This window comes from Humulus lupulus, chromosome 5 (assembly GCF_963169125.1).
Source record: "Humulus lupulus chromosome 5, drHumLupu1.1, whole genome shotgun sequence".
NCBI classification, from domain to species: Eukaryota; Viridiplantae; Streptophyta; class Magnoliopsida; order Rosales; family Cannabaceae; genus Humulus; species Humulus lupulus.
This window is the reverse complement of record NC_084797.1, coordinates 165,138,519-165,160,663: the sequence shown is the minus strand read 5'-3', so window position 1 is coordinate 165,160,663 and position 22,145 is coordinate 165,138,519. Positions and strand designations below refer to the sequence as shown.

General features: G+C 35.2%; 1 protein-coding gene across 1 annotated transcript; it reads right to left on the bottom strand.

Annotated features, from left to right (window-relative positions):
- Positions 1 to 19,163: 19,163 nt before the first annotated feature.
- LOC133779640 (uncharacterized) lies at positions 19,164 to 20,214 on the bottom strand. The gene is made up of 3 exons (XM_062219578.1): positions 20,068 to 20,214; positions 19,775 to 19,969; positions 19,164 to 19,649 (listed from the first exon to the last, which is right to left on the bottom strand). Exons 1-3 carry the CDS (start codon positions 20,212 to 20,214, stop codon positions 19,164 to 19,166), a joined length of 828 nt encoding a protein of 275 aa, XP_062075562.1.
- Between the last annotated feature and the right edge of the window lie 1,931 nt (positions 20,215 to 22,145).

The following is a 22,145-nucleotide window of genomic DNA, read 5'->3' as shown; positions in this document are numbered from 1 at the left end:
AAAGCTTCAAGAAGAATCCACTAACACCCTAATAACAAGATTAGTTCCAAACAAAACATAATGGAATCAATCAAATTAAATATAAACTTAAACTCAAGAATAAAGAATTAAAGAAGAGATCAAGAAATCAAACTCTCAGATCTTCAATGTTCTCCCAAGCCTCTAATAATTTCTCCACATCAAAAATTAATGAAATCTCCCTAATTAACTCTTAAAAACGTATTTAAATAAAAACCCTAAAATGTTTTTTTCCAAGTAAATGACGATTTCGCCCATCTCATAGCCACGAAAAAATACACGCGCCTCAGCCCTGGCATTTAAGCGCCGTGGTGCGCCTCTCTGAATTTGCGCAAACACGCTCTTTGACTTCAGTGAGCATCGCGACCCTTCTTCCATGCGCCGCGGCCCTTGGAAATTCCAGAAAATGGCTCTCTCTGTTTTTCTCTTGCGCTGCAACTCTTCATGTAAGCGCCACAGCCCTTCATATTGACCCAAAAACTTATTCCCAAGCTCCAAAATGAACAATTCTCTCTGGAAATGAATCCTCAACTGTCTTCTTGTCAACTTTTAGCATAAATTTCCCAAGTTGTGTTGATTTTTCATTCATTTCCCCAACTTCACGTTTCCTTATTCTATTTCCTACAAACATAGCAAAACAAGCATAATACCGCATAACATTCCACCAAAATGACTCAAACTTACCCTAAACACATGTTAAAAACTATGTTAAAAACAGACTCATCACGGTCGCGCAAAAGTCAACTTCAAAATGTCATTACTTTTGACTCGGGTTAAACCACATGACGCACAACATATAAAACTAAAGCTTTGAAATTTAGGCCTGAAAATCGTTGTTTGAAATACTTTCAGAGCTCCAGAAGATTTTTGTTCAGTTTTTTTTTTATATTTTTTTAATTTTATTGTCTTAGGATTTTTAGAAACTATATAATTCTCATACAGTTTCTTGGAAAATTAAACTTACTTTAAATTGTATTTCACTTAATAATTTCATCATCACTAGATTATTGAATTCAAGTTTATTTAATTTTACTATGTCTACAAATATTTCAAAATCATAATTTCATCATCACTAGATTATTGAATTCAAGTTTATTTAATTTTAAAGCATAACAATATATTTTAACCTGTCTCAAAATTTTAAAGTTGCATATAATATTGAAAAAAAATACCCCTAAATATTCAGATAATAGTATACAAACATACTCACTAATCAAACAAAATATATAACATGGCAGAAAATCTGATTTTTTTATTCTAACTTTAACAACAACAAAAAAACTTATTAATTTCTATAATGATAAAAATTAATTTTAATTTCTAATTTAAAAAACACGAAAACTAAACTAAACCTACAATACTAACAATCAAAATCTAATTAAACTAACATTACTATATTTAATTTATCAACACAAAAAAAAATCTGATTTAAATCTGATTTTTAACCTATTTTAATTTTTTATTAATTAAAATTAAAAATATGATTTAAATCTAATTTCTAACATATTTATGATTTCTAATTTTTCCTTTTAAAAAAATCCCTATATCTAATATCTAATTTATGTTATTTTAAATCAGATTATGTTATATATATATACTAGATACAAACAGCATGCATTGTACGTTTGCTTAATTTTATTTATAGAATTTATTAATTATTTTTATTAAATTTGTATCATTATCATATAAATTTAAAATAAATAAACAATATTATATATAAAAGAAAGACATAAACAGAAAAATTAAACAAAAACATTGTTTATGAATTTTACGTGTTACGTGCCAAGCTTCATATGCTTGATATTCAAGGAGCTCTTCAATTGGACCCTTTGAACATAAGACTAATTAATGAACAGGTTGCTGCCCGGGCTAGTTATAGAAAGTGTCAGGATAATTATTTGGCCTTTTTGAAGCAAAACGCTAAAATCAGTTGGCTCAATGAGGGTGATGATAATACTAGTTTGTTTCATCAAAGCTTAAAGCAAAGGAGATCAATCAATTCTGTTTATGCCGTGCAGGATATGCATGCTCAGTTGGTAGATTCTAAAGAAGGAGTCTCATAAGCTTTTCTATCTTTTTATCAGGAGTTGTTGGGTTCTCATTTGGATAGCAGGAGAAAGGTGTCTCAAACTATAGTTAATATGGGTCCTTTAGTTTCTTCAGAGCAAAAGCATAAACTTCTTCTTGACTTTACCTATGAAGGTGTTAAAAGAGTTATATTTTCCATTCTGAATCATAAAGCTCCGGGCCCGGATGGTTATGGGAGTGGTTTCTATAAGACTAATTGGGAAGTTGTTGGGGAGGAAGTTAGTAGGGCAGTTCTCTCTTTCCTTCACTCGGGTCATATGCTCAAGGAGATCAACAGCACTACTATCACTCTTATTCCTAAAACTCAATGTCCTGCATCTGTTAGTGACTTTCGGCCTATCTCTTGTTGTAATGTTTTGTATAAGGAAGCTGCTAAGTTGATTGGTAAGCGTCTAAGGTGTATTTTGCTTGAATTAATAGCTCAGAATCAGGGAGGTTTCATACATGGGAGGTTAATTGCTCATAATATCATGATTTTTCAGGATTTAGTTCGTCATTATGGCAAGAAGACTAAGCATCCTAGTTGCATGTTTAAAGTGAATTTGCGGAAAGCGTATGATACGGTTGACTGGGATTTTTTAGAGGAAATGTTACTGCCCCTGAATTTCTCTGTTAAATTTGTTAGTCTGATTATGACGTGTGTGCGCACTCCTTGTTACTCTTTGTTATTAGGTGGCTCCATCCATGGTTTTTTTTAGGCCAAGCGCGGGTTAAGACAGGGAGACCCTCTGTCTCTTCTTCTTTTTGTCATCTGTATGGAATATTTATCTTGCATATTAGCTAAAGTTGCTTGTAAGCATGATTTTCATTTCCACCACAGATGTACAGAGCTTAAACTTACTCATTTGTGTTTCGCGGGCGATATCATTATGTTCTGTAGAGGTGATCTCATCTCAATCTTGCGCCTACTTCAAGGCTTTAAGCGATTTTCAGTGTCTTCTGGTTTGCAAGCGAATGTGAACAAATCGGCCTTTTATTGTCATGGTATGCCAGAAGAGGATGTGAAGCGTATTCACCTTGCTTCGGGGTTCAGTAAAAGTCAGCTCCCCTTTCGTTACCTTGGAATTCCAATCTGCTCTAACAGCCTCAGTATGGCTGAATGCTCTGATTTGGCTGAGAAGATGTTGCATAGAATTCGAATTTGGAGTTCTCGGCACTTGTCTCTTGCAGGTATATTGACTCTTGTGAATGTTGTGCTGTTGTCTATTCAGATTTACTAGGCTCAAGTTATGATCCTCCCAAAGGCTCTACTCGACAAAATTGTTCAAATCTGTCGAAATTTTCTGTGGAATGGGTCTGCTGAGTTCTTCGGTCCTGGTTCTGTAGCCTGGGGTACAGTGTGTAAGAGGAGGATTGATGGTGGTTTGGGTGTGAAGGATATATTCTTATGGAACTTATCTGCTATGGGGAAGCATGTCTGGCATATTTCCATGAATAAAGAGAGTCTTTGGGTGAAATGGGTCCATGTTGTTTACCTCAGGGGTCTTGAGTGGTGGGAGTACTGGGCTACAAATGATAGTAGCTGGTACTAGCGTCGGGTGGTGAGAGTGAAAGATCACATAAAAAGCCTCTTGTCCAAGAACAGTTTCGAACAGCCCTCCTTCTCTATTGCTGCTCTTTATAAAGTTCCAAATCATAATCAGCAAACCAGATTCTGCTATGATGCAATTTGGCACAGGGGTATTGTTCCTAAGCATAGATTTTTCATGTGGTTGTATTTGTTATGGAGATTGAAAACCAAAGATCGGCTCCAAAAGTTTGGTTTGGGTATCGATCTTTTCTATTCCATTTGTGGTTTGAAGGAAGAATCTCATAATCATATGTTCTTTGAATGGTGGTTTAGTGCCCATTGTGTTCATCCCATTCTGAAATGGTTGTCACTTAAGACTCTTCACTGTTCAGTAGAAGGCGTTTTCAAGTGGATCAAAAGAAGCAAGTTAAGTAGGTTCAAGAAATTAGTGTATTGGTCTTTACTAGCTAGCCTTGTTTATCATATTTGGAAAGTTAGAAATTTAGCTTATTGGGAGGGTTTAGTTTGGTCTGTTCAGAATACAATATACTTGACTAAAAAGATTGTTTATAATAGGATTTTTTATTCAGGTTTAGTTGGGGTAAAAACTGTTGATTTAGTTTGGTTTCATAGGTTGTTTGAAAATGTAACTTTGCTCTAAGGAGTTATTCATCCTTTGTATCCTTGGGTTTTCTGCAATACATTGACTTTCTTACCAAAATGTTTATGAATTTTTAAAATATATATATAACATGATAACCTTTTTAAACATAAATGATCATTTTTTAATAAAAAATAAGATTATGTATTATATAATATTATTATAATGATATTTTATAATATCTAAATTTATATTAATATAAGTATTAAATATCTAGTCTAATATTAAATATAATAATAATAATATTTTATAATATTTGAATTAATATAATTAGTAAAAAAATTAGAATTATATATTATTATCATAATAATATTTTACAATATTTAAATTTATATTAATATAATTATTAAATATCTAGTCTTGTATTATATATTATTATAATAAGGATATTTTATAACATTTGAATTTAAATTTGAATTTATATTAATATAATTATTATATATGTAGTCTTATATTAAATATTATAATAATAATGATATTTATAGTATTTGAATTTATATTAATAAATATCTATTTTTATTAGTTTTAAATGTATATTCCGTTAAATATTTAGAATATTCCGTTAAAGTTAACAAAACAAACCGTTAAAACCAAAAAAAATTCGTTATCTACGCACTTTTTATATATAAGAGATACAATTTATATATTATGATATTATAATTTTTATGATATTAATATTATTATTAATATATATATCCAATTTGTTATCTAAAATAACCTAATTATCAATATTATATGATGATAACAATATCTTCCAAATTTTGTCTACCTAGGTTATTTAATTTTAATTAGTTTAAATATATATCAATAAAAAATTTGTTTATGTAGGCTATAAATTTTGGGTGTAAATTTATAGTTCAATATATATAAATAACCCTAGATCACCGGGTTCAGGTAATGACTGCACATTTTTGGGTCAAACCCAAAGTAAACACCTATAGCCCAATAATCAAACCTTAACTATCAATAACCCTAGTATAAATATATAAATATATATTTATATATACATATATATATCTTTCTCCCCTAACCCTTAACCTAGTTGTGTCAATCGTCTTCTCCATTTCTGTAGCGCACCAAAAAAAATTTATTTTTAAATTATGTGCTTTATTTGAATTTATATTTGTTAAGTGTAAATTTTATTTGCAATTTTTTGTTATGAAATGTGTGATTTTATTTATTAATTTATTTATTTAATTAATTGTTAAATGTGAAGCTCTTAAGATTTGATTGTGTGCAAGGAGGTGCGTGCTTAGTAGTGATAGACTAGAGCACTTGTGTGTGTGCATGTGCATGGTGAGCATGCATTAGTTTCCATGCATGGGGTATATTTTCTATTGATTAATTGTTTATTTTTATTTAGTTAATTTAGAAAAAGAAAAGAAATAATTGGGGAATAAATTGGAAGATGACATAGTGTGAATAGGCGTGTAGAAGAGAGGAAAAGGGTGAGATATATTTTCCCATTTAGTTTTGAAATTTAAATCAATTAAATTAGATGTCTTTAAGCTATTTTGGGTAAGGAAAATCACTATGTAATTATGAGGTTATTTTGCTTGGTTGTCTTTGATTTTGTGAGTAAATTAAAATGTGAGAAAATGAGAAGGAAAGTGAGAGAGAGTGGGCGGCAGCTACAAAGGGGGAAATGAAATTTATTTTCCTAATTATTTTATTTATTTTCCTTGATGGGTTGAAGGTTTTTATTGCCTTGATTTGGGAGAGAGAAATTAGGGAATAACAAGGGAGTGGTCTGTAATTGATTCTAGGTTTTTCATTGGGTTAGGTTAAGTAGGGAAACAATGAGCTTTGGAGGCTCATTCTTGAAGGTGGCTGTCGAGTTTAAAGAGAGAAAACAAGGGAGAGGGCACGAGAAAGAGAGAGAAAGAAAGAAGGAGAAGGAGAAGAATAATAGGGCTTCGAAACCCCTAGGTATGCATTCATGTATTGGTGTTTTGAATCCTTAGTGATAACTTCTCTTCTTCTTAATTCTAAGAGTTTTCTCTTTTCTTCTTTTCTATGTTGTTTCGAAAACCCCTAGGGTGCCCAAGATTCTTGTGCTCTTATGTTCTTGAATACAATCAAGGAAGGTAATAGAATTTTTCCCCAATCTCTTATTGTCTTGGTGATTGTAATCTCTATGGAGATCTTAATGTTTGGTTATTTTGATGATGTTGTTATGTTTTTGTTCTGGGTTGAATTTTTGGATGTCTTGAAAGGCATATTTGAATGGTGGTGATTATTTTGTTTCACATGAAGAGTATATTGTTTTGTTAATAAGATCCATGTGAATATTGGGGAGATTATGAGTTTGAAGAGATTTATGTGGGGATTTTATGTTTATGTTGCTATGATCATTTTGAATTTAATGATTTATGTAAGAAGTAAGCAAAGATGTTAATAGGAGCATGCTAGGGCTTAAGTTTTGGTCTATTTTATGTTAAAAAGAAGTTTGAGTTGTTGTGTGAGCATATAGGGTTTGGCTATGGCATGTTAATTTTAGGGTTCCTTAGTTTTATTTAATTAAGAACATTTTTGGAATATTAAATGATTTTTAGGCTTGCTGAATTTTTATTGTTTTAGAATGTTAAATTGTAAAAAATGGTTTAAAGGAGATTAAATTATGTCATGAGTCATGCTATATGTTAAAATAAGAAAATGAATAAATTTTGTACATGTTTTCTTGCACTTGTTTGAGAAACCCTATGATTTTATGTGAGAATGCATGTTTTAAAGGATAAAGAAGTTAAATATAACATGTGCTGAAATTTTATTTAAAAAACATGTACATGATGTGAGTCTTTGGTCAAGCATACTAGATTAATATGTTAAAATAGCTTAATAAAAGAAAAAATGTGAGTTATGAATATTATTGCTTGCTGAATTTTATTTAGTATTATAATCAATTGCTTTTAAATAAAAAGATGGTAAGAATATATTTTGAAAACTAATGCCCCTTAGAATTAATGTAACATAATGTTTGCTGAAATTTTTTAGGTTCATGGGAAAAGCCTCTTTTAAAATAAAAGATATAAAATATATGTTTGATTAATTTAGGCATTAGACTTTATATATGAAAAATACATTTTTCCATACTTTTAAAAATGTAATTCCTCATTCTTTTTAATGCAGATTTTCCATTTATTATTATTATTTGTAAATAATTAATTCAGTAAAACTATATTAAAATGGGACTAAGAATTAATTTAAGTAAATGGGTTGATGGTTTGGGTGTTCCAACTTATTTTAAAATTTTATGATTTGGATGTAAAATGTGGTGACTTTGAGAACTTAAATTGTTAAAGGTTAAATTATTTATTTATTTCATCACTTTAGTAATTGTGATAAAGAGAGTGAGCATATTTTCTTTGAATTAATTAATTATTTGGTGAGAAATAGAAAATTTGTCATATTTTGTCTTTATAATGATTAGGATTTTATTATTTTAAACAAATGTGACTTAGGTGCTAATTAAATAAATAATTTGTGAAATAAAATCTAAAATAAAACCCTATAACCTAAGGAGGTAATATGAAAATGTTAACAAATTGGTAAACTAATTCTTGCTAAATTTTTAAGAAGGTGGCAATAAAATGAGCAAGTAGAAATATTTATCAACTTCAACGCTAATTTTAAGAACATTCCCACGAATGCAGGTTACATACAACTTTATTTTTAAGTTCAAGTGTATGCCTATTAATCAAATATATGAATTCTATTTTGTAACTATACATAATTATTTAATAGAATTGGCATTATTCTTTAATGATTTTATGTGACGTTGTTTTATGAATAGAGTTGTGGTGCAACTTGTGCCACGTGTGCATGAGATGTATGTTGGGCATGTGTAATCTTACTTGATATTAAGAGGAATGTTTGATTATGATTTTAGGCTCATTTTGAAGTACCCTGCACTTTACTTTTATTTGGACTTGAGGTAAGGAAGTTAGTTAGAATTTATATGAATTGTGTGTTATGAAAAGTATGCAGTGATATGATTGCAAGATTATGGTGTTATCTAAAGCATGAGCTATGGTGAGCTAAAGTGTCATGAAAAGTACGAATTATTATGTTATGATATGAGTTGTGTATGTCTACTTGTATGCTGTATGAAAAGCAGTAGGTTGTTAGCATGTTGAACGCGACATAACAAAAGGGTTACTAAGGATATGACGTAGCCCATAGGGCGGACACACCGAGGTTAATTGAGGACCTGAGATCCTGTTTACCTCATAGAAGAGGTCTTACCAGTTTATGCTTTTTGCTGGTTACCTCATGTTGTGACATGGACAATATGGGTGCCATGATCGCATAATGTATGATTATGATTATGATTATGACAGTGAATATAAATTCTTATGATTCTGATATATGAGTATGAATATGATTTGGTTACGATATATTTTGCCATGAGTTTATGTAATGACCCTCCAAACATACAAGACCAAATCATGCGGAAATTTAAAAATTTTTACTTTTAACTCATTGTACCGAAAATCCATATAAAACAACTTTTGAAAGATTGTGTGTGTACACTTTTAGTTTAGTAAACAGAAATACAACCACTCTTCCACAGAGTTGTAACAAAACAATAATCCCAAAAGAAATAACAACTTCCAGCTTTTTCATTTCAAAAAGGTGATCCATCAAAAAGGCTCCCAAGGCCAGGTCACATGTACATATCCACAAGCAAACTCCAGCGCTCACTGCTCCACTTTGCTTTTGCACTTACCTACAACATGAAACAACTAGGTAAGTGAAAACGCTTAGTAAGAATAGCCTTGCACACAAATATACTAAACACAGTAACGAGTTTCCCTAAGGTAGTTACTGCTACTGATCATTAGGGTATTGGATAAATTCCAACCCTATCATACAATTCTCAATAATAGTCCTAACCGAAAAACTAAGCACATTGGTTGTTCCCAACAACCAATGTTCATACATATCAAAACCACATGCATTCAGAAAATCCCAGACATTCAAGATATATAACCATATCCAAAATTAATACTCTGGTTGTTTCTAACAACTAAGTTCACACATAGCACGATAACCTGCACTCAAAAAATTCTCAGAACATACAATATATCACTTATATTGAAATATCCTACACTCAGAAGATTCTCAGAATATTCAAATATATTTAACATACATCATGACTAAGAAATTAAATTATATGCAAAGGATCCGGGCCACACCCCAGTTCCAGCATTTATGTCCTGACTCTAACTTGGACTATATTACCATTGTCCTGGCTCCAACCTAGACTATATTACCATTGTCCTAGCTCCAACCTGGACTATATACTTTTACCATGTCCTGGCTCCAACCCAGACTATATTACTATTGTCCTGGCTCCAATCCTGACTATATTACCATTGTCCTGGCTCCAACCCATATTATATTACAATTGTCATGGCTCTAACCAGAACTATATTATGCTAAGGTTTTGGCTTCAACCCGAACCTACTTACCATTTAGCCGCATAATGCCATAGCATTGCAAGAGTAGGCATTAAGCATACCCTGGTCTTAATGACCCAAACAAAACTAGTGTAATCTACTACTACAAGCACACACTAGTATATTCATGTTGTAGCCAAGAAAGAGAAAGACTAACTTACTTGGAGTCCCTAGCTCCCAGCTGGATCTTTAACACTGCTATTCTTTTTCCCTTTTGCAATTACTGTAATTAATATAATGTACTCAGATTAAACTATGGCATACTCTTATAGCTAATATTCTATGATAGCTACATGCAATAAAGTTCTCTTAGAGACTCTATACTATAGCCTCTTATACACCTTAAAGTGTATAAGGTCGGATTTCATTTCAGTCTTTACAGTAACATGTGAAAATTGGCCTCACTGCAATACGCTCTCCGTGTTGTGCATCTTAATATTCATTAACTAGAGAACTCTCTTATTGGATAACTCGTATTTTGGTTTTTGGAAAAAGGAGTTCTACTCAACTCTTATCTTAGAAAAATACAAACTTTTCGTCCTCTCATGAAAGTTTACCGTTTTCTATCATTTACCAAAATATTGCTATTTGACCCTTTACAAATAATATATGACAATGTTATCCTGTTCTCGTAAAGATTATACAAAAACCCAACTCTCATTCTTACCATTTTTATCCATAACCTAGGATCTCTTTCTACGTTATATTTTAATAGAAGAGCAATTGGACCCTTAACTTAAAATTTGTAAAAATAAACTTTTAAATTAACTCAAGCTGATTTGGAATTGGTTAAGTCTCCAAATCCTTAGTTATCTTTACAAAGGATTATTTCTTCTCATTTCCAAAACCTAACTTCCACTATTTAATTTAAGGGGTAAAATCTCCATTTTAAACTTTTTCCTTAAGTTGAGTTTTAGGAAAAAAAAAAAACCTTAAACTATCGTTTACGTGTTCTATGTCATAAGGATGGGAACTAGGTGAAAGCCTGGCGTCAAAACTTGTTTTAGGTTAAGAGAAGTAACCTCCTAAAAATTATTTTTCGTTAAGGTTCGAAATTACTACCTTTTAGTTTTTAGGGCAAATTTAGAAAAATTATTTCTCTTAAATCGTGACACATTTTTCTATAAAAAATTATAGAAGTCCTTATACACATCTTAAATAATTCCCATCAATATTTCATAATTTTGGGATGGAAAAAACCATTCAATTTTGTAAAGCAATCTGGGCAGTGCCTGCTGCCCAGAAGTTTTTTCCAGATTTTAAGGTAAAATTGAAAATTTATTTCTCTTACACCATAGCCTAGTTCTTTCTAAAAGTTTACAGAGATCTTTATACATGTCTATATTATGTTCATTCAAAATTTAAAAAATTTTGGAATAATAAAACTCATAAAAATGTTTAAAGCAATATGGGCAGTGCTTGCTGCCAAGAAGTTTTGTTTCCAGATTCTAGGGCAAATTTTGAAATATCACATCTCTTACACCTTAACACATTTTCCTCTAAATTTTTATAATGACCCTTATAAATGTTTAAAATAACAGACTACCCAATTTCATAACTTTTTTATTAGTAAAACAGGTTCAAAAGTCAAAACAATCTCGGCAGTGCATGCTGCCCAGAAATTTTCCAAATTTATATCAAAATGCCAAAACATCCATAACTTGGGTTTAAAAATACCTTTTTACGATTTTCCAAAGCCTATCATCAAGTACTCACAAAGAAATATGCAACTATAAAAATATTTTTCACATAAAGTGGAAGTAGAGTACGATCTGATCCGTTGGAAGCCTGACCACGAAATTTTGGCAGCATGCATTTTTACACAACCTAACATCAATAAGCACTTCTAGCATAACCCTAGCCACATGCATGCATGCAAATCATCAAATCAACCAATCTAACCCTCAAGCATAAAATAAACTCAAAACACCAATAAAATTGACTATTCAATCAGATCTACTAATGTAAACAAAAAATACTCAAGAACCAACAAAAATTCTACCTTTGATGGTTCTAGCTTGGAGATGAAGTTCCCTTAGCTTTTCAAACTTCCTCCTTGTGCTCTATACACTCAAACGAAGCCCTCATAGTTCCACATGCATATTTTTAAGAGAGTTTTAGGGTAGAAGATTTTATATTAGTGGAAAAACATAAAAACTCTAGAACCCTTACCTTTGTTTTCACTAGAACACCAAAAAGCTTCAAACTTTGACATTCTCCTAGAACCACCTCTCTTGAACCCTAGAATACAAGATCTATTCCATGCATGGACATTAGATCTCATGCATGCATATCCACCCCTTAGGGTTTCATATTTGAAGAAGAAGGGAAACAAAGTGACAATTCCCAGGTTTCAGACTTACTTGTACACTAGTCTTCCTTGAGCTTCTCTTTCCATCAATGGAGGCTGAGTGTCTAAGCTTGAGGAGAGGAAGGAAATGCAGCCGTGGAGGCTTGGGGAATCTCTCAGTTTTGGGAGGGTTAAGGGGAAGAGAGAAGCTTGTTTGAGAGGAAATGCGTTGAGAGAAAGTGAATAGTTTTTCTTTTGTGAAAAAAAATTAAGGAAAATAATGTGGAAGAGCACTAATCATTAGGGTAGTCCCTTGATCTTCCATAAGGTAGGTTCCTAGACACTTGAGTACACTAGGGCATATCCTAGCCTCCCATCACACCCTCTCTCCTCCATTAGAAAAGACTTTTATGCCCTTGCCTATATTTACCTCACTTTAAGGTACTTAAGGTCCATTTTGGTAATTTCACTCTCTAAAATTCCCTAAAATTTTACCCTATAATTTTTAAATATCTCCAAGCTTAATTAATTAAGTTAAATGTGACCAAAAAAAATTAAAATTTGTCAGATATCACATAATTTTGGTAATTTTATCAAATTGACCAAAATGTCCTTAGAGTCTCGAGCAAGAAATTTTCATTCTTAAGCCCGGTCGATTAGAATTAAATCTTCAATCAAATTTTCTTAAATTTATTAACTCAACTATACAGTCTCAATTTCCAAATATTTTTATGCCATAGTATTCCTCATTTTACCTAATCCGAGATTTTTTCCGTTATAAGGGTTTGCCTCTCGGTCCAAGACCAGTTTTCTTTGCTTAGTCCTAAAACATTTACCAAACCAGCACAATGGCTATCAAATTCACGAAATAATATAATTTCACATAATATTATTTATCGAAATAATATTTCATATAATTATTCACCTGCTCCAACCGGCTACTAACGGGTGTTCAAAACACAGGATGTTACAATACCTACAATTTATAAAATTTCATCCCCGAAACTCAAAACAGATGGGGATACTGCTCCCGCTTCTCGGCTTCTGTCTCTCAGGTCACCTCTTCAATGTCATGGTTACACCACTGCACCTCTACCAAAGCTATTATTTTGTTCCTTAACACCTTGTCTTTCCGATCCAAAAATTGCGACTGGTTTTTCCTCATAACTCACCTGAGGATCTATGCTAAGTTCATCGTAACTTAGCACATGAGTGGGGTCGTTCACATACTTCCTTAAGGTTGACACATGGAATACATCGTGAACTCTAGAGAACGTGGGTGGAAGGGCTAGTTAGTAAGCCACATTCCCAATGCGTTCCAAAACCTCGAACGACCTTATGTACCTAGAGCTCAACTTGCCATTTTTCTCGAACCTCATAACTCCTCTTAGTGGAGCTATCTTTAATAGTACCTTGTCCCCAACTTCAAATTCTAAAGGTCTCCGTTGATGATCGGCATACTTGCATTAGCGATATTTAGAGGTCTGTAACCTGTGACGAATCGACCTAATGTCCTACGTAGTCTGGTCCACCTTTCTGATCCCAAGAATCTCCTCTCACCAGTCTCATGCCAGTGGATTGGAGATCGACACTTTCTTCCGTATAGTGCCTCATACGGAGCAATTTTATTGAGTCACAATAGCTATTGTTGTAGGCGAACTCAATTAATGGAAGTTTTACACTCCACGAATGTAATGTCCCAAATTACCTAATAAGGCTTAAGGCCTTGATTAGGGGGGCAGGATGGAAAATTATGGGAATTACATGTTTATGTGTTATATATGTGTGTAATTATGTGATTATGTGAGTTATATTATAATATGACTTGATATGCATGTTTAGCTGTATTAAATAAGCATGTAGGCCTATCTTTTATTAGAAGGGAAATTTTTGTAATTTGGCCTACTATGGGTATATTTGGCATATATGTGATATATGTGTGGGACCACATTATTATGTGGATATATTTGGGTTACTCGGCACGAGGCGATCCTAGGGAGCAAGCTAGTGGGAAAGTCACAACAGGATTAATACTTGACTCAGGGTGAGTCAAGGGGTATTATTGGTATTTAGTACATTACCAGGATATTGGGTAATGGGAATGAATATTTGAGGATATATTGGGAGTTAGTTAGATCAGGAGGAAATTCTAGAAATTTTGACTATTTTACCCTCGGGGATGTTTTTGGGACCTAAGCCTGGGTCTTACTTAAGGTTACTTAAACTCTAAGTAACCTGACAGAAACAGATATACATTCAAATACTTTTTCTCTTTTTACTCTCGTTATCCCTTTTTACTGTTCGTTTCATTTTCGAAGAAAACTCGAGTTTAAGGACTTGGATTCAAGCAAGGTTAGAGTTGTATCGATTCTAGGGAACATTAGAAGCTTGTTAGCTGGATGATTTAGCGAGAAACGACATAATCAGAGGTAATTTAAGCTTTGAATTTCTGAGTTTCCATTTCCTAAAGTTTCTTAAGTTTTGAATTTGGATCCTATGTTTTGATGAGTTTTTAAATGGTTTGAAGCTTGAGTTTTGATGGTTTTGGGTCATTGAGATGATTAGGAACTTTGTTTATGGGATTTAGATATGTTTGGATAGGTTTATGGAAGGTTTTGAAATGAGAAAAACAGAGTTTAATTGCTAGGTTTCAGGTTGGGCCATGGCCCTGTTATTGGACGTCGCGGACCAAGCTTGACGAAGAAGATGAACTATGTTGTTGAGCAATTAAGGCCGCAGCGCCTGGTAGGCGCACCGTGGCGCAAGGTGCAGGCAGAGAAGGGATTTAGCCCTTGACTTGAGCGGGCCGCAGCTCAAGTGCTTGGGGCCACAACTCAAAATGGGAAAAATGGCCAAAATGGGCTTTTAGTGATGGGAACTTAAACCTAAGGGCTCAGGATCGATCCTACTACCCAATTTAGTAGAATTCGACATCTCGAATGCTAGGACTCAATCCGAAAGCCTTTATTTACTCATTATTGATGGAATTCTATACTTGGTTATGACTAGGTTATCGCTAAGGGCTCGGAACCAGGATCGTGCTCGAGGGTCGTTTTTATTTTAAATTACACTTTGACCTACAGTAAGAAAACTGCACCCATTATGTGATGTATATGATTAGGGCTTGGCCCAATTGCATAATATAGTCTTGATTGGGCATTGTGCATGATTATGATTATGTCAGTGATTATTGATGAAGCATGTTGAGTACTCTATATATGGATGTTTGTTATATGATGAATGTCTGTTAGCATTATATATTTGAGAAAAGCATTGACTTATTAGTCAAGGATGGCAATAGCACTGAGCGCTGGTCGTAAAGCATTAACTTATGAGTCAAGGGCGGCAATAGTGTGCTGAGCACTGGTCGATATGATTAGACCTAATTAGGAGCGCATTATACGCTTGTCTGACCCAATGGTCGTAGAAAACTAAAGTGCCAGGTACATTGGGCCAGCTCCAAGGCTGGTTATTCAGAGGATAGGGCAATGGGCCCCAGGTGACTTATTAGTCCAGATCCTAGGGCACTGAGCCCCAATATGATTTATTAGTCATGTACTTGGGCAACGGGCCTCGATATGATTCTTTTAATCAATTAATTAGGGCATTTGGTCTCATATGATGTTGTAGACATTTATATGAATGGCATGCATGCATGGGTAGTGTTATTATTGCTGACATGTTTATTATGATATGGAAATGTGTTATTTACTGCTTATGAGCTTGTTTAAGTTTCCTTGTTGGGCCTTGGCTCAGGGGTGCTATGTGGTGCAGGTAAAGGGAAAGAAAAGTTTGACCAGCTATGAGTTGGAGAGCTTAGGTGGCAACGTGTACATATGCATATGCTTGACCACCACGACCAAGGTTTCTTAGAGGAACTAGGGTTAAACCCTATTTTTGTCGCTTAGGTCGGCGGGTTGTAACTTTTGAATTTTAATGACCATTTTTGAATTGTAAACAACTTTGTAAATGTTATTATGGGATCCTATGCACAGTTTAATGTTTTAATGAAACATCCATTCCTTTTAACCAAAAATTTTAACCGTGGACCAGTAATCACACTTAGATGCACGTTTATGACCTAATGACTCGTTTAGCGAGTTGAGAAATATTTGAAATACACAGTGTAACGATCTTGGTTAACTAGGGCGTTACAACAAACCTTGAAAATCTAGCATGAAAGCTCTCAACATATCTTCCAATGTATGAATTGTTCGTTCGCTCTGACCATCCGTCTGTGGGTGGAAAGTAGTACTAAACTTGAGTTTGATTCCAAATCCCTTTTTCATTCTCTTCCAGAATGCTGAGGCAAATCGTCCATCACGATTGGACACTATAGAGATGGGAACCCCATGTAATCGCACTATCACATCAATGTACAAGTCTACCAACTTATCTGCACCATCTGTTGTCTTAATGGGTAAGAAATGAGCGAATTTTGTTAATCTATCCATGATAACCCAGATTGCATCGTGGCCCTTCGAAGTGTGTGGTAACCCGCTAACAAAGTGTTAGAGAATATATTTTATTTCAATGGAAATGGTAAGATAATATTACAACTCTATGCTAAAATACAATGGACAAGATGATAGATAAATAGATTTACAACTCAATGACCAACAATACAAGTAAATGTAGAAAAGAGAGAAAGAAGAGAATTATTAGAACTAAAACTCTAAAACAAAAGATCCCAATAAATATGTAAATAGAAATAGAAGAAAAGGATTACAAAGTCAATGCAATAATAATACAAGAAGAACAACTGAATGAAAAGATCAATGGAAAACACAAACTCGCACTCAACCAAAGTGTAGAGTAGTGGGGATCACCAACTTGAACAAGGTTCAAAACCTTTGTCCAAAAGCTTATTTCCCCTTATTCTCTAAGCACTAAGGGATCTCTCAAGGAAATAGCTCTCTGGAATAATCAAGCCTTTTGGTGTATTTTTCAGCCAAGTGCTTTGTGGATGAAAAATGGTGTGTCATACAAGTGAGCATTAGGCTCCTATTTATAGAGTTTGAGATACCCTTTGGATTTCAAATTCCATCAACCCCCATGGTTGTTACCAATGTTTAATTGGATTAATATGGAATTAAAATTGAGATTTTGGAGTTATTTGGGTTTTTAGAACCGTTCAACACATTTGGAAAAAACTGAAAAATTTGCCTGAAATGCACCTGTGGCCGCGGCCAGGGACATCAATGGTCGTGGCCACTGCTCTCTATCCCCCAGGCCGCGGCCAGGGAAAGACAGTGGCCGCGGCCACAGCCTTTTTTCAGCCAAAAAATATCATTTTTCCAAATCGTTCCAAAACGTCCCAAATCCTTTCCCACATGATTTTGTAACCTCCAAACACATATTGGGAGTTAAAAACATGTCTCCAATAGCCATATTTCATTATGGCTTTATGAAATCCAATCTCAAATGTATAACATATAATATACACATTATTGGGTAATATTTGGGAGTTACAAATTTGTAACTGATTTTGTAACTCCAAAATATGTCACATTTGGGCACACACATGTGTCCAATTTTGTGACTCTCAATAATATGTTACAAGGTGTGACAAATCACATTTTGTCACATTATTTAATCTAATATTATATTATATGAAATAATATAACACAAAGTCCATGGTGACTATTTCCCATTTCCACTGTGGGTCGCTGATGCTCAGCCTCGATTTGTTGACATGCCAAACAGTGTGCCACGTACTCTGCTACATCTCTCTTCATTCCTACCCACCAAAAATATCTTTTGAGATCCTGATACATCTTTGTGGTTCCCGGGTGCATAGCATAAGGAGTCTTATGAACCTTATAAAAGATTTGTTTCATGATCTCCTCATCATCATCAGGCACGCATAACATCCTCTGAGATGTGAAACCCTGGTTGCATCTCTTTCATAGTCTCATGCACTAGTCGTTGGATCCACGGATCTACGAGCTGTCCCCCTTGGATCACTTCCATGATCGTGGGTTGCACAGATAACTTTTCCAATCTTCCCATTACTATCTCCAAATTCAATTTGGATATATCGGTTTGTAGTTCTTGGGGTATTTCATTCACCGAAATTACATAATCCATTGGCTATCGACTCAACGCATCAACTACTTTATTAACCTTGCCTGGGTGGTACAATATATCACAATCGTAATTGTTGAATAATTATAACCACCTCCGTTGTCTCATGTTTAACTCTTTCTATTGAAGAAATATTTTAGACTCTTGTGATTCGTGTATATGTCGTATTGGATCCCATAAAGATAATGTCTCCAGATCTTTAATGCAAACACTACCACTGCTAACTCCAAGTTGTGAGTTGGATAGTTTTTCTCGTAATTTTTCAATTGTCGAGAGGCATATGTGATCACTTTCCCGTGTTGCATTAATACAGCTCCGAGCCCCTGACCTAATGCATCACTGTAAATGGCATAACCCTCTATGCCTTTTGGGATAGAGAGCAATGGAGCAGTTGTTAATATGTTTTTTAACTCTTGAAAACTCTGTTCGCACTTGTCTGTCCACTAAAACTTGATGTTCTTCTGGGTCAGTGCGGTCATAGGCATAGAGAAACCCTCCACAAAGCGCCTATAATACCCTGTCAGGCCTAAGAAACTGTGAACTTCTTGTGCGTTCTTCGGGGCCTTCCATTGTTTCACTGTTTCGATCTTGGTTGGATCGACTGGAATTCTGTCTCTTAACACCACGTGCCCTAGGAAACTCACTTGAGTCAACCAAAATTTTCACTTGGAGAATTTGGCGTACAAATTTTTCTTGCGTAATCGTTGTAAGATCAACTCCAGGTGCTTGGCGTGTTCCCCCTGGTTTCGTGATTATACGAGTATATCGTCTATAAACACAATCATGAATTTGTCTATATACTCACCCAGTACCCTATGCATAAGATCCATGAATACTGCGGGTGCATTGGTGAGTCAAAAAGACATCACCACAAACTCATAGTGGCCATACCGAGTTCGGAATGCGGTCTTGGGAATATCCGATTCCTTGACCTTCAACTGGTGGTATCCGAATCTCAAGTCAATCTTCGAGAATACCGATGCTCCCTGCAGTTGATCAAATAGATCATCAATTTTGGGCAACGGGTATTGGTTCTTGATCATCACTTTATTGAGTTCGTGGTAGTCTATTCAAATTCTCATCGTCTTTCTTTTTCACGAATAGTACCGGGACTCCCCAAGGAGAATTACTTGGTCGTATAAATCCTTTATCTAGGTAGTCTTGTAATTGTGCTTGTAGTTCTTTAAGCTCTACCGGTGCCATCCGGTATGGTTCCTTTGAAATAGGTGCAGTGTCTGGAATCAACTCAATCTTGAACTCGACTTCTCGGTCTAGGGGTATCCTTGGAAGATCCTTAGGAAACACTTCCAAAAATTTGCACACCACTGCTACCTCAGTTGGTTGTAGCTTAGACTCCCTATCCTTGTCTATTATGTTTGCCAGGTAGTTGATACATCTATCATCCAGTAATTTCGTAGCCTTCAAGGTGGAGATGATAGCAAAATTCTTCTCGCGGGCTGTGCCTTTGAACACGAATGGTTCTTTCCCGGGTGGGTTAAAAGTCACCTTTCTTCGTTTGCAATTCACACTGCCCTGTATTTGGTTAGCCAAACAATACTTAAAATAACATAGTACTCGTGTAAATCCAAAACTAGCAAATCCACGGTCAACTTCTGACCTTCTACCCAGACTAGTATGGCTCTAACCCAAGACCGTACCATCATATCCTCCCTCGAAGGTAAGGATACACCACATACATTTTCCATAGGCTTAGACTTCCTATCTATCTTATCAACATAAGATGCAGCAATAGAATAATGGTATGCACCAGTGTCCATCAATGCATATGCTGAGTTATTAGCCACAGGAAGCTGACCGGACACCATGTCAAAAGTCTCAGCTCCTTTATCACCCTGGGTGAGTTCATAGACTTAAGGTGAAGTTCCTACTGTCTTTGGTTGGTCGTTTCCTCCCTTCTAACTATGAGTTAGGCAATTCCTGGAGAAATGACCTGACTTTCCAAAGGTGAAGCAGTTGTTATTGTTGCACTCGCTTGGGTGGCGCCGATTTCATTTGTTGCATTATGGCCAATAGTTGTGTTTCTCTCCTTGGCTGCTTGTCGAAGTTCAAACTTTGGCTTGGTGGCTCCATTCTTCATTTATTATTTCCACCATTGGAAAACTGAGAGTTTCCTAGAGTATTGGTCTTCCCCGCACTTCTATTGACTCTGTATGCAAACCTTCCAGAAGGGTCGCTCTGGTTACTAGAGTACCTTCCCCGGTCAATGGAGACATGTGCTATTCTTCAGCCCTGTAGGGCTCTTTCTTCTCTTGTACCAACCATGACTCTTGGAGAATTGCTCACTCCATAGCTTCATCATAAGTATCCGGGCTGGTCTTCCCGGTATCCACGAACTGAGTTATCTCTCTTTTCAACCCCTTCATGAGTTTTTGTACTCGGTTGGCTTCAGTGTGTACTAAATTCGAAGCAAATCTTGAGAGTTGGTCAAATTTGCGCACGTACTCTTGTACGCTACATGACCATTGGACTAGGTTGGCAAACTCAACCACCTTCCAATCTATCACTGTCTGGTTGTTATACTTAGCATTGAACAGGGTCAGGAATTTCGCCCATTCAATCTATGCAACATCACGCCCCTTCCTAGCAATATCCCACCAGATGCGGGCATCCTTCCTAAACATATACACCGCACATATTAATTTTTCTCCTTCAGTAGCCGCCACAAAGTCAAAGATTCTCTCCAGCACACTGACCAATTATTCTACGATCAGGGGGTCTGAAGTCCCTTTTAACACAGGTGGGTTATTACTGCTAAACCGTTCCGAGATCGGTATCGGCAGTTCAGTTTTAGGTGCAACCACGGGCGGATTTGCTCCCACCGGTGGGTCTTCTTGCGCCGGAAATTCCTGTTGTTTGGGAACATCTTCCCAGGGTGCTAGGGGTGTGGGGTTGTGTGGCACTTCCGAGAATCTCTGCAGCAATGCCTCGAACATCTGAGTGTTTGCCGCATTTTGTTCATGCACAGTCCTTCTCAAATCCTCTATCTAAGTTTCTATATTGGGCTCCAATTGTACCCCTTGTCCTTGGCCTCTCCTTCGGCCACGACCTGCCTCATGGTTAATGGCTGCTCTCTCGGCTAGGTCTGGTGGGTTAATAGCTTGACCTCCCCTAGCTTCGGTGCTAGGCACCATCTCGAATTTATATACAACAATGTATAGTAGGGAAATATACTAACCTAGCATTAAATGAGCATACAAGTTTTTCTCATACACAAGAAAGAAGAACCATAACAATTTAGATGAACGTTTGGTAATCATAAAATTTAGGGATATAACCTAGCAATACAAAATGAACACGACAAATCATGCCATAAAGTTTTAGTTAGCATAACTATATATACAAAAGAGAACCCTAACTATGTGTGGGCTTTCTACATACGCCTGCTACAACTATTCAAAAGTTCAACAACTTAGTAGGTTTTCAAAGTCTTTACAAAAGTATCAAGAGGACTTTCACAGGAAAACCTAATCTATCATATCCATCAGAATATCCAGCTCTATGTCAGAATCTTTTTCTGGCTGCTCGGTATCCTCTGGCTCTACCACCTTGCCTCGAGGTATGCTATCAATCATGGAGATAGGCCAATCCATGGCCCAAACGCTAGCTCGATCTGCATATGGAAGTCATCCCACGCATTGCGAACTAGCTGCCAGAGCCTATGACGAAACCATATTTGTGTCGAGCCTCTCAGACAAGTGCTGGCATATTACACTATTTGTTGCTTAGGTGTGTTGGCCATATCAAAGACTTCTGTCACATAATGCGCCCATTGCCAAATGACACGCCGATGCCATTGATCGTACTCGAAGTGTCGAGGATTCTCGTTGTTCAAGAGTCTATAGTAATCTATCCTAGGTGCAAGGATCATGGGTAGGTTCTCTATCATAGGGTCACCTATCTCAGAAATATAATCCATAAACTAAAATTTATAGAATTGAGGTAAATAAAAGAAAGCAAAGAAAACAAATATGAAAAGATAGAACTTACAGTGAGTGTCGATCTCTCTTG

What these genes read in the sequence shown, in the direction of transcription:
- LOC133779640 (XM_062219578.1), bottom strand. Translation starts at nt 20,214, where the DNA reads ATGAAGAATGGAGCCACCAAGCCAAAGTTTGAACTTCGACAAGCAGCC. An exon ending in CTTCACCTTTGGAAAGTCAG is followed by an intron (nt 19,970 to 20,067) that starts GTCATTTCTCCA and finishes GAACTCACCCAG; the next exon opens with GGTGATAAAGGAGCTGAGAC. An exon ending in CTTCGAGGGAGGATATGATG is followed by an intron (nt 19,650 to 19,774) that starts GTACGGTCTTGG and finishes AACCAAATACAG; the next exon opens with GGCAGTGTGAATTGCAAACG.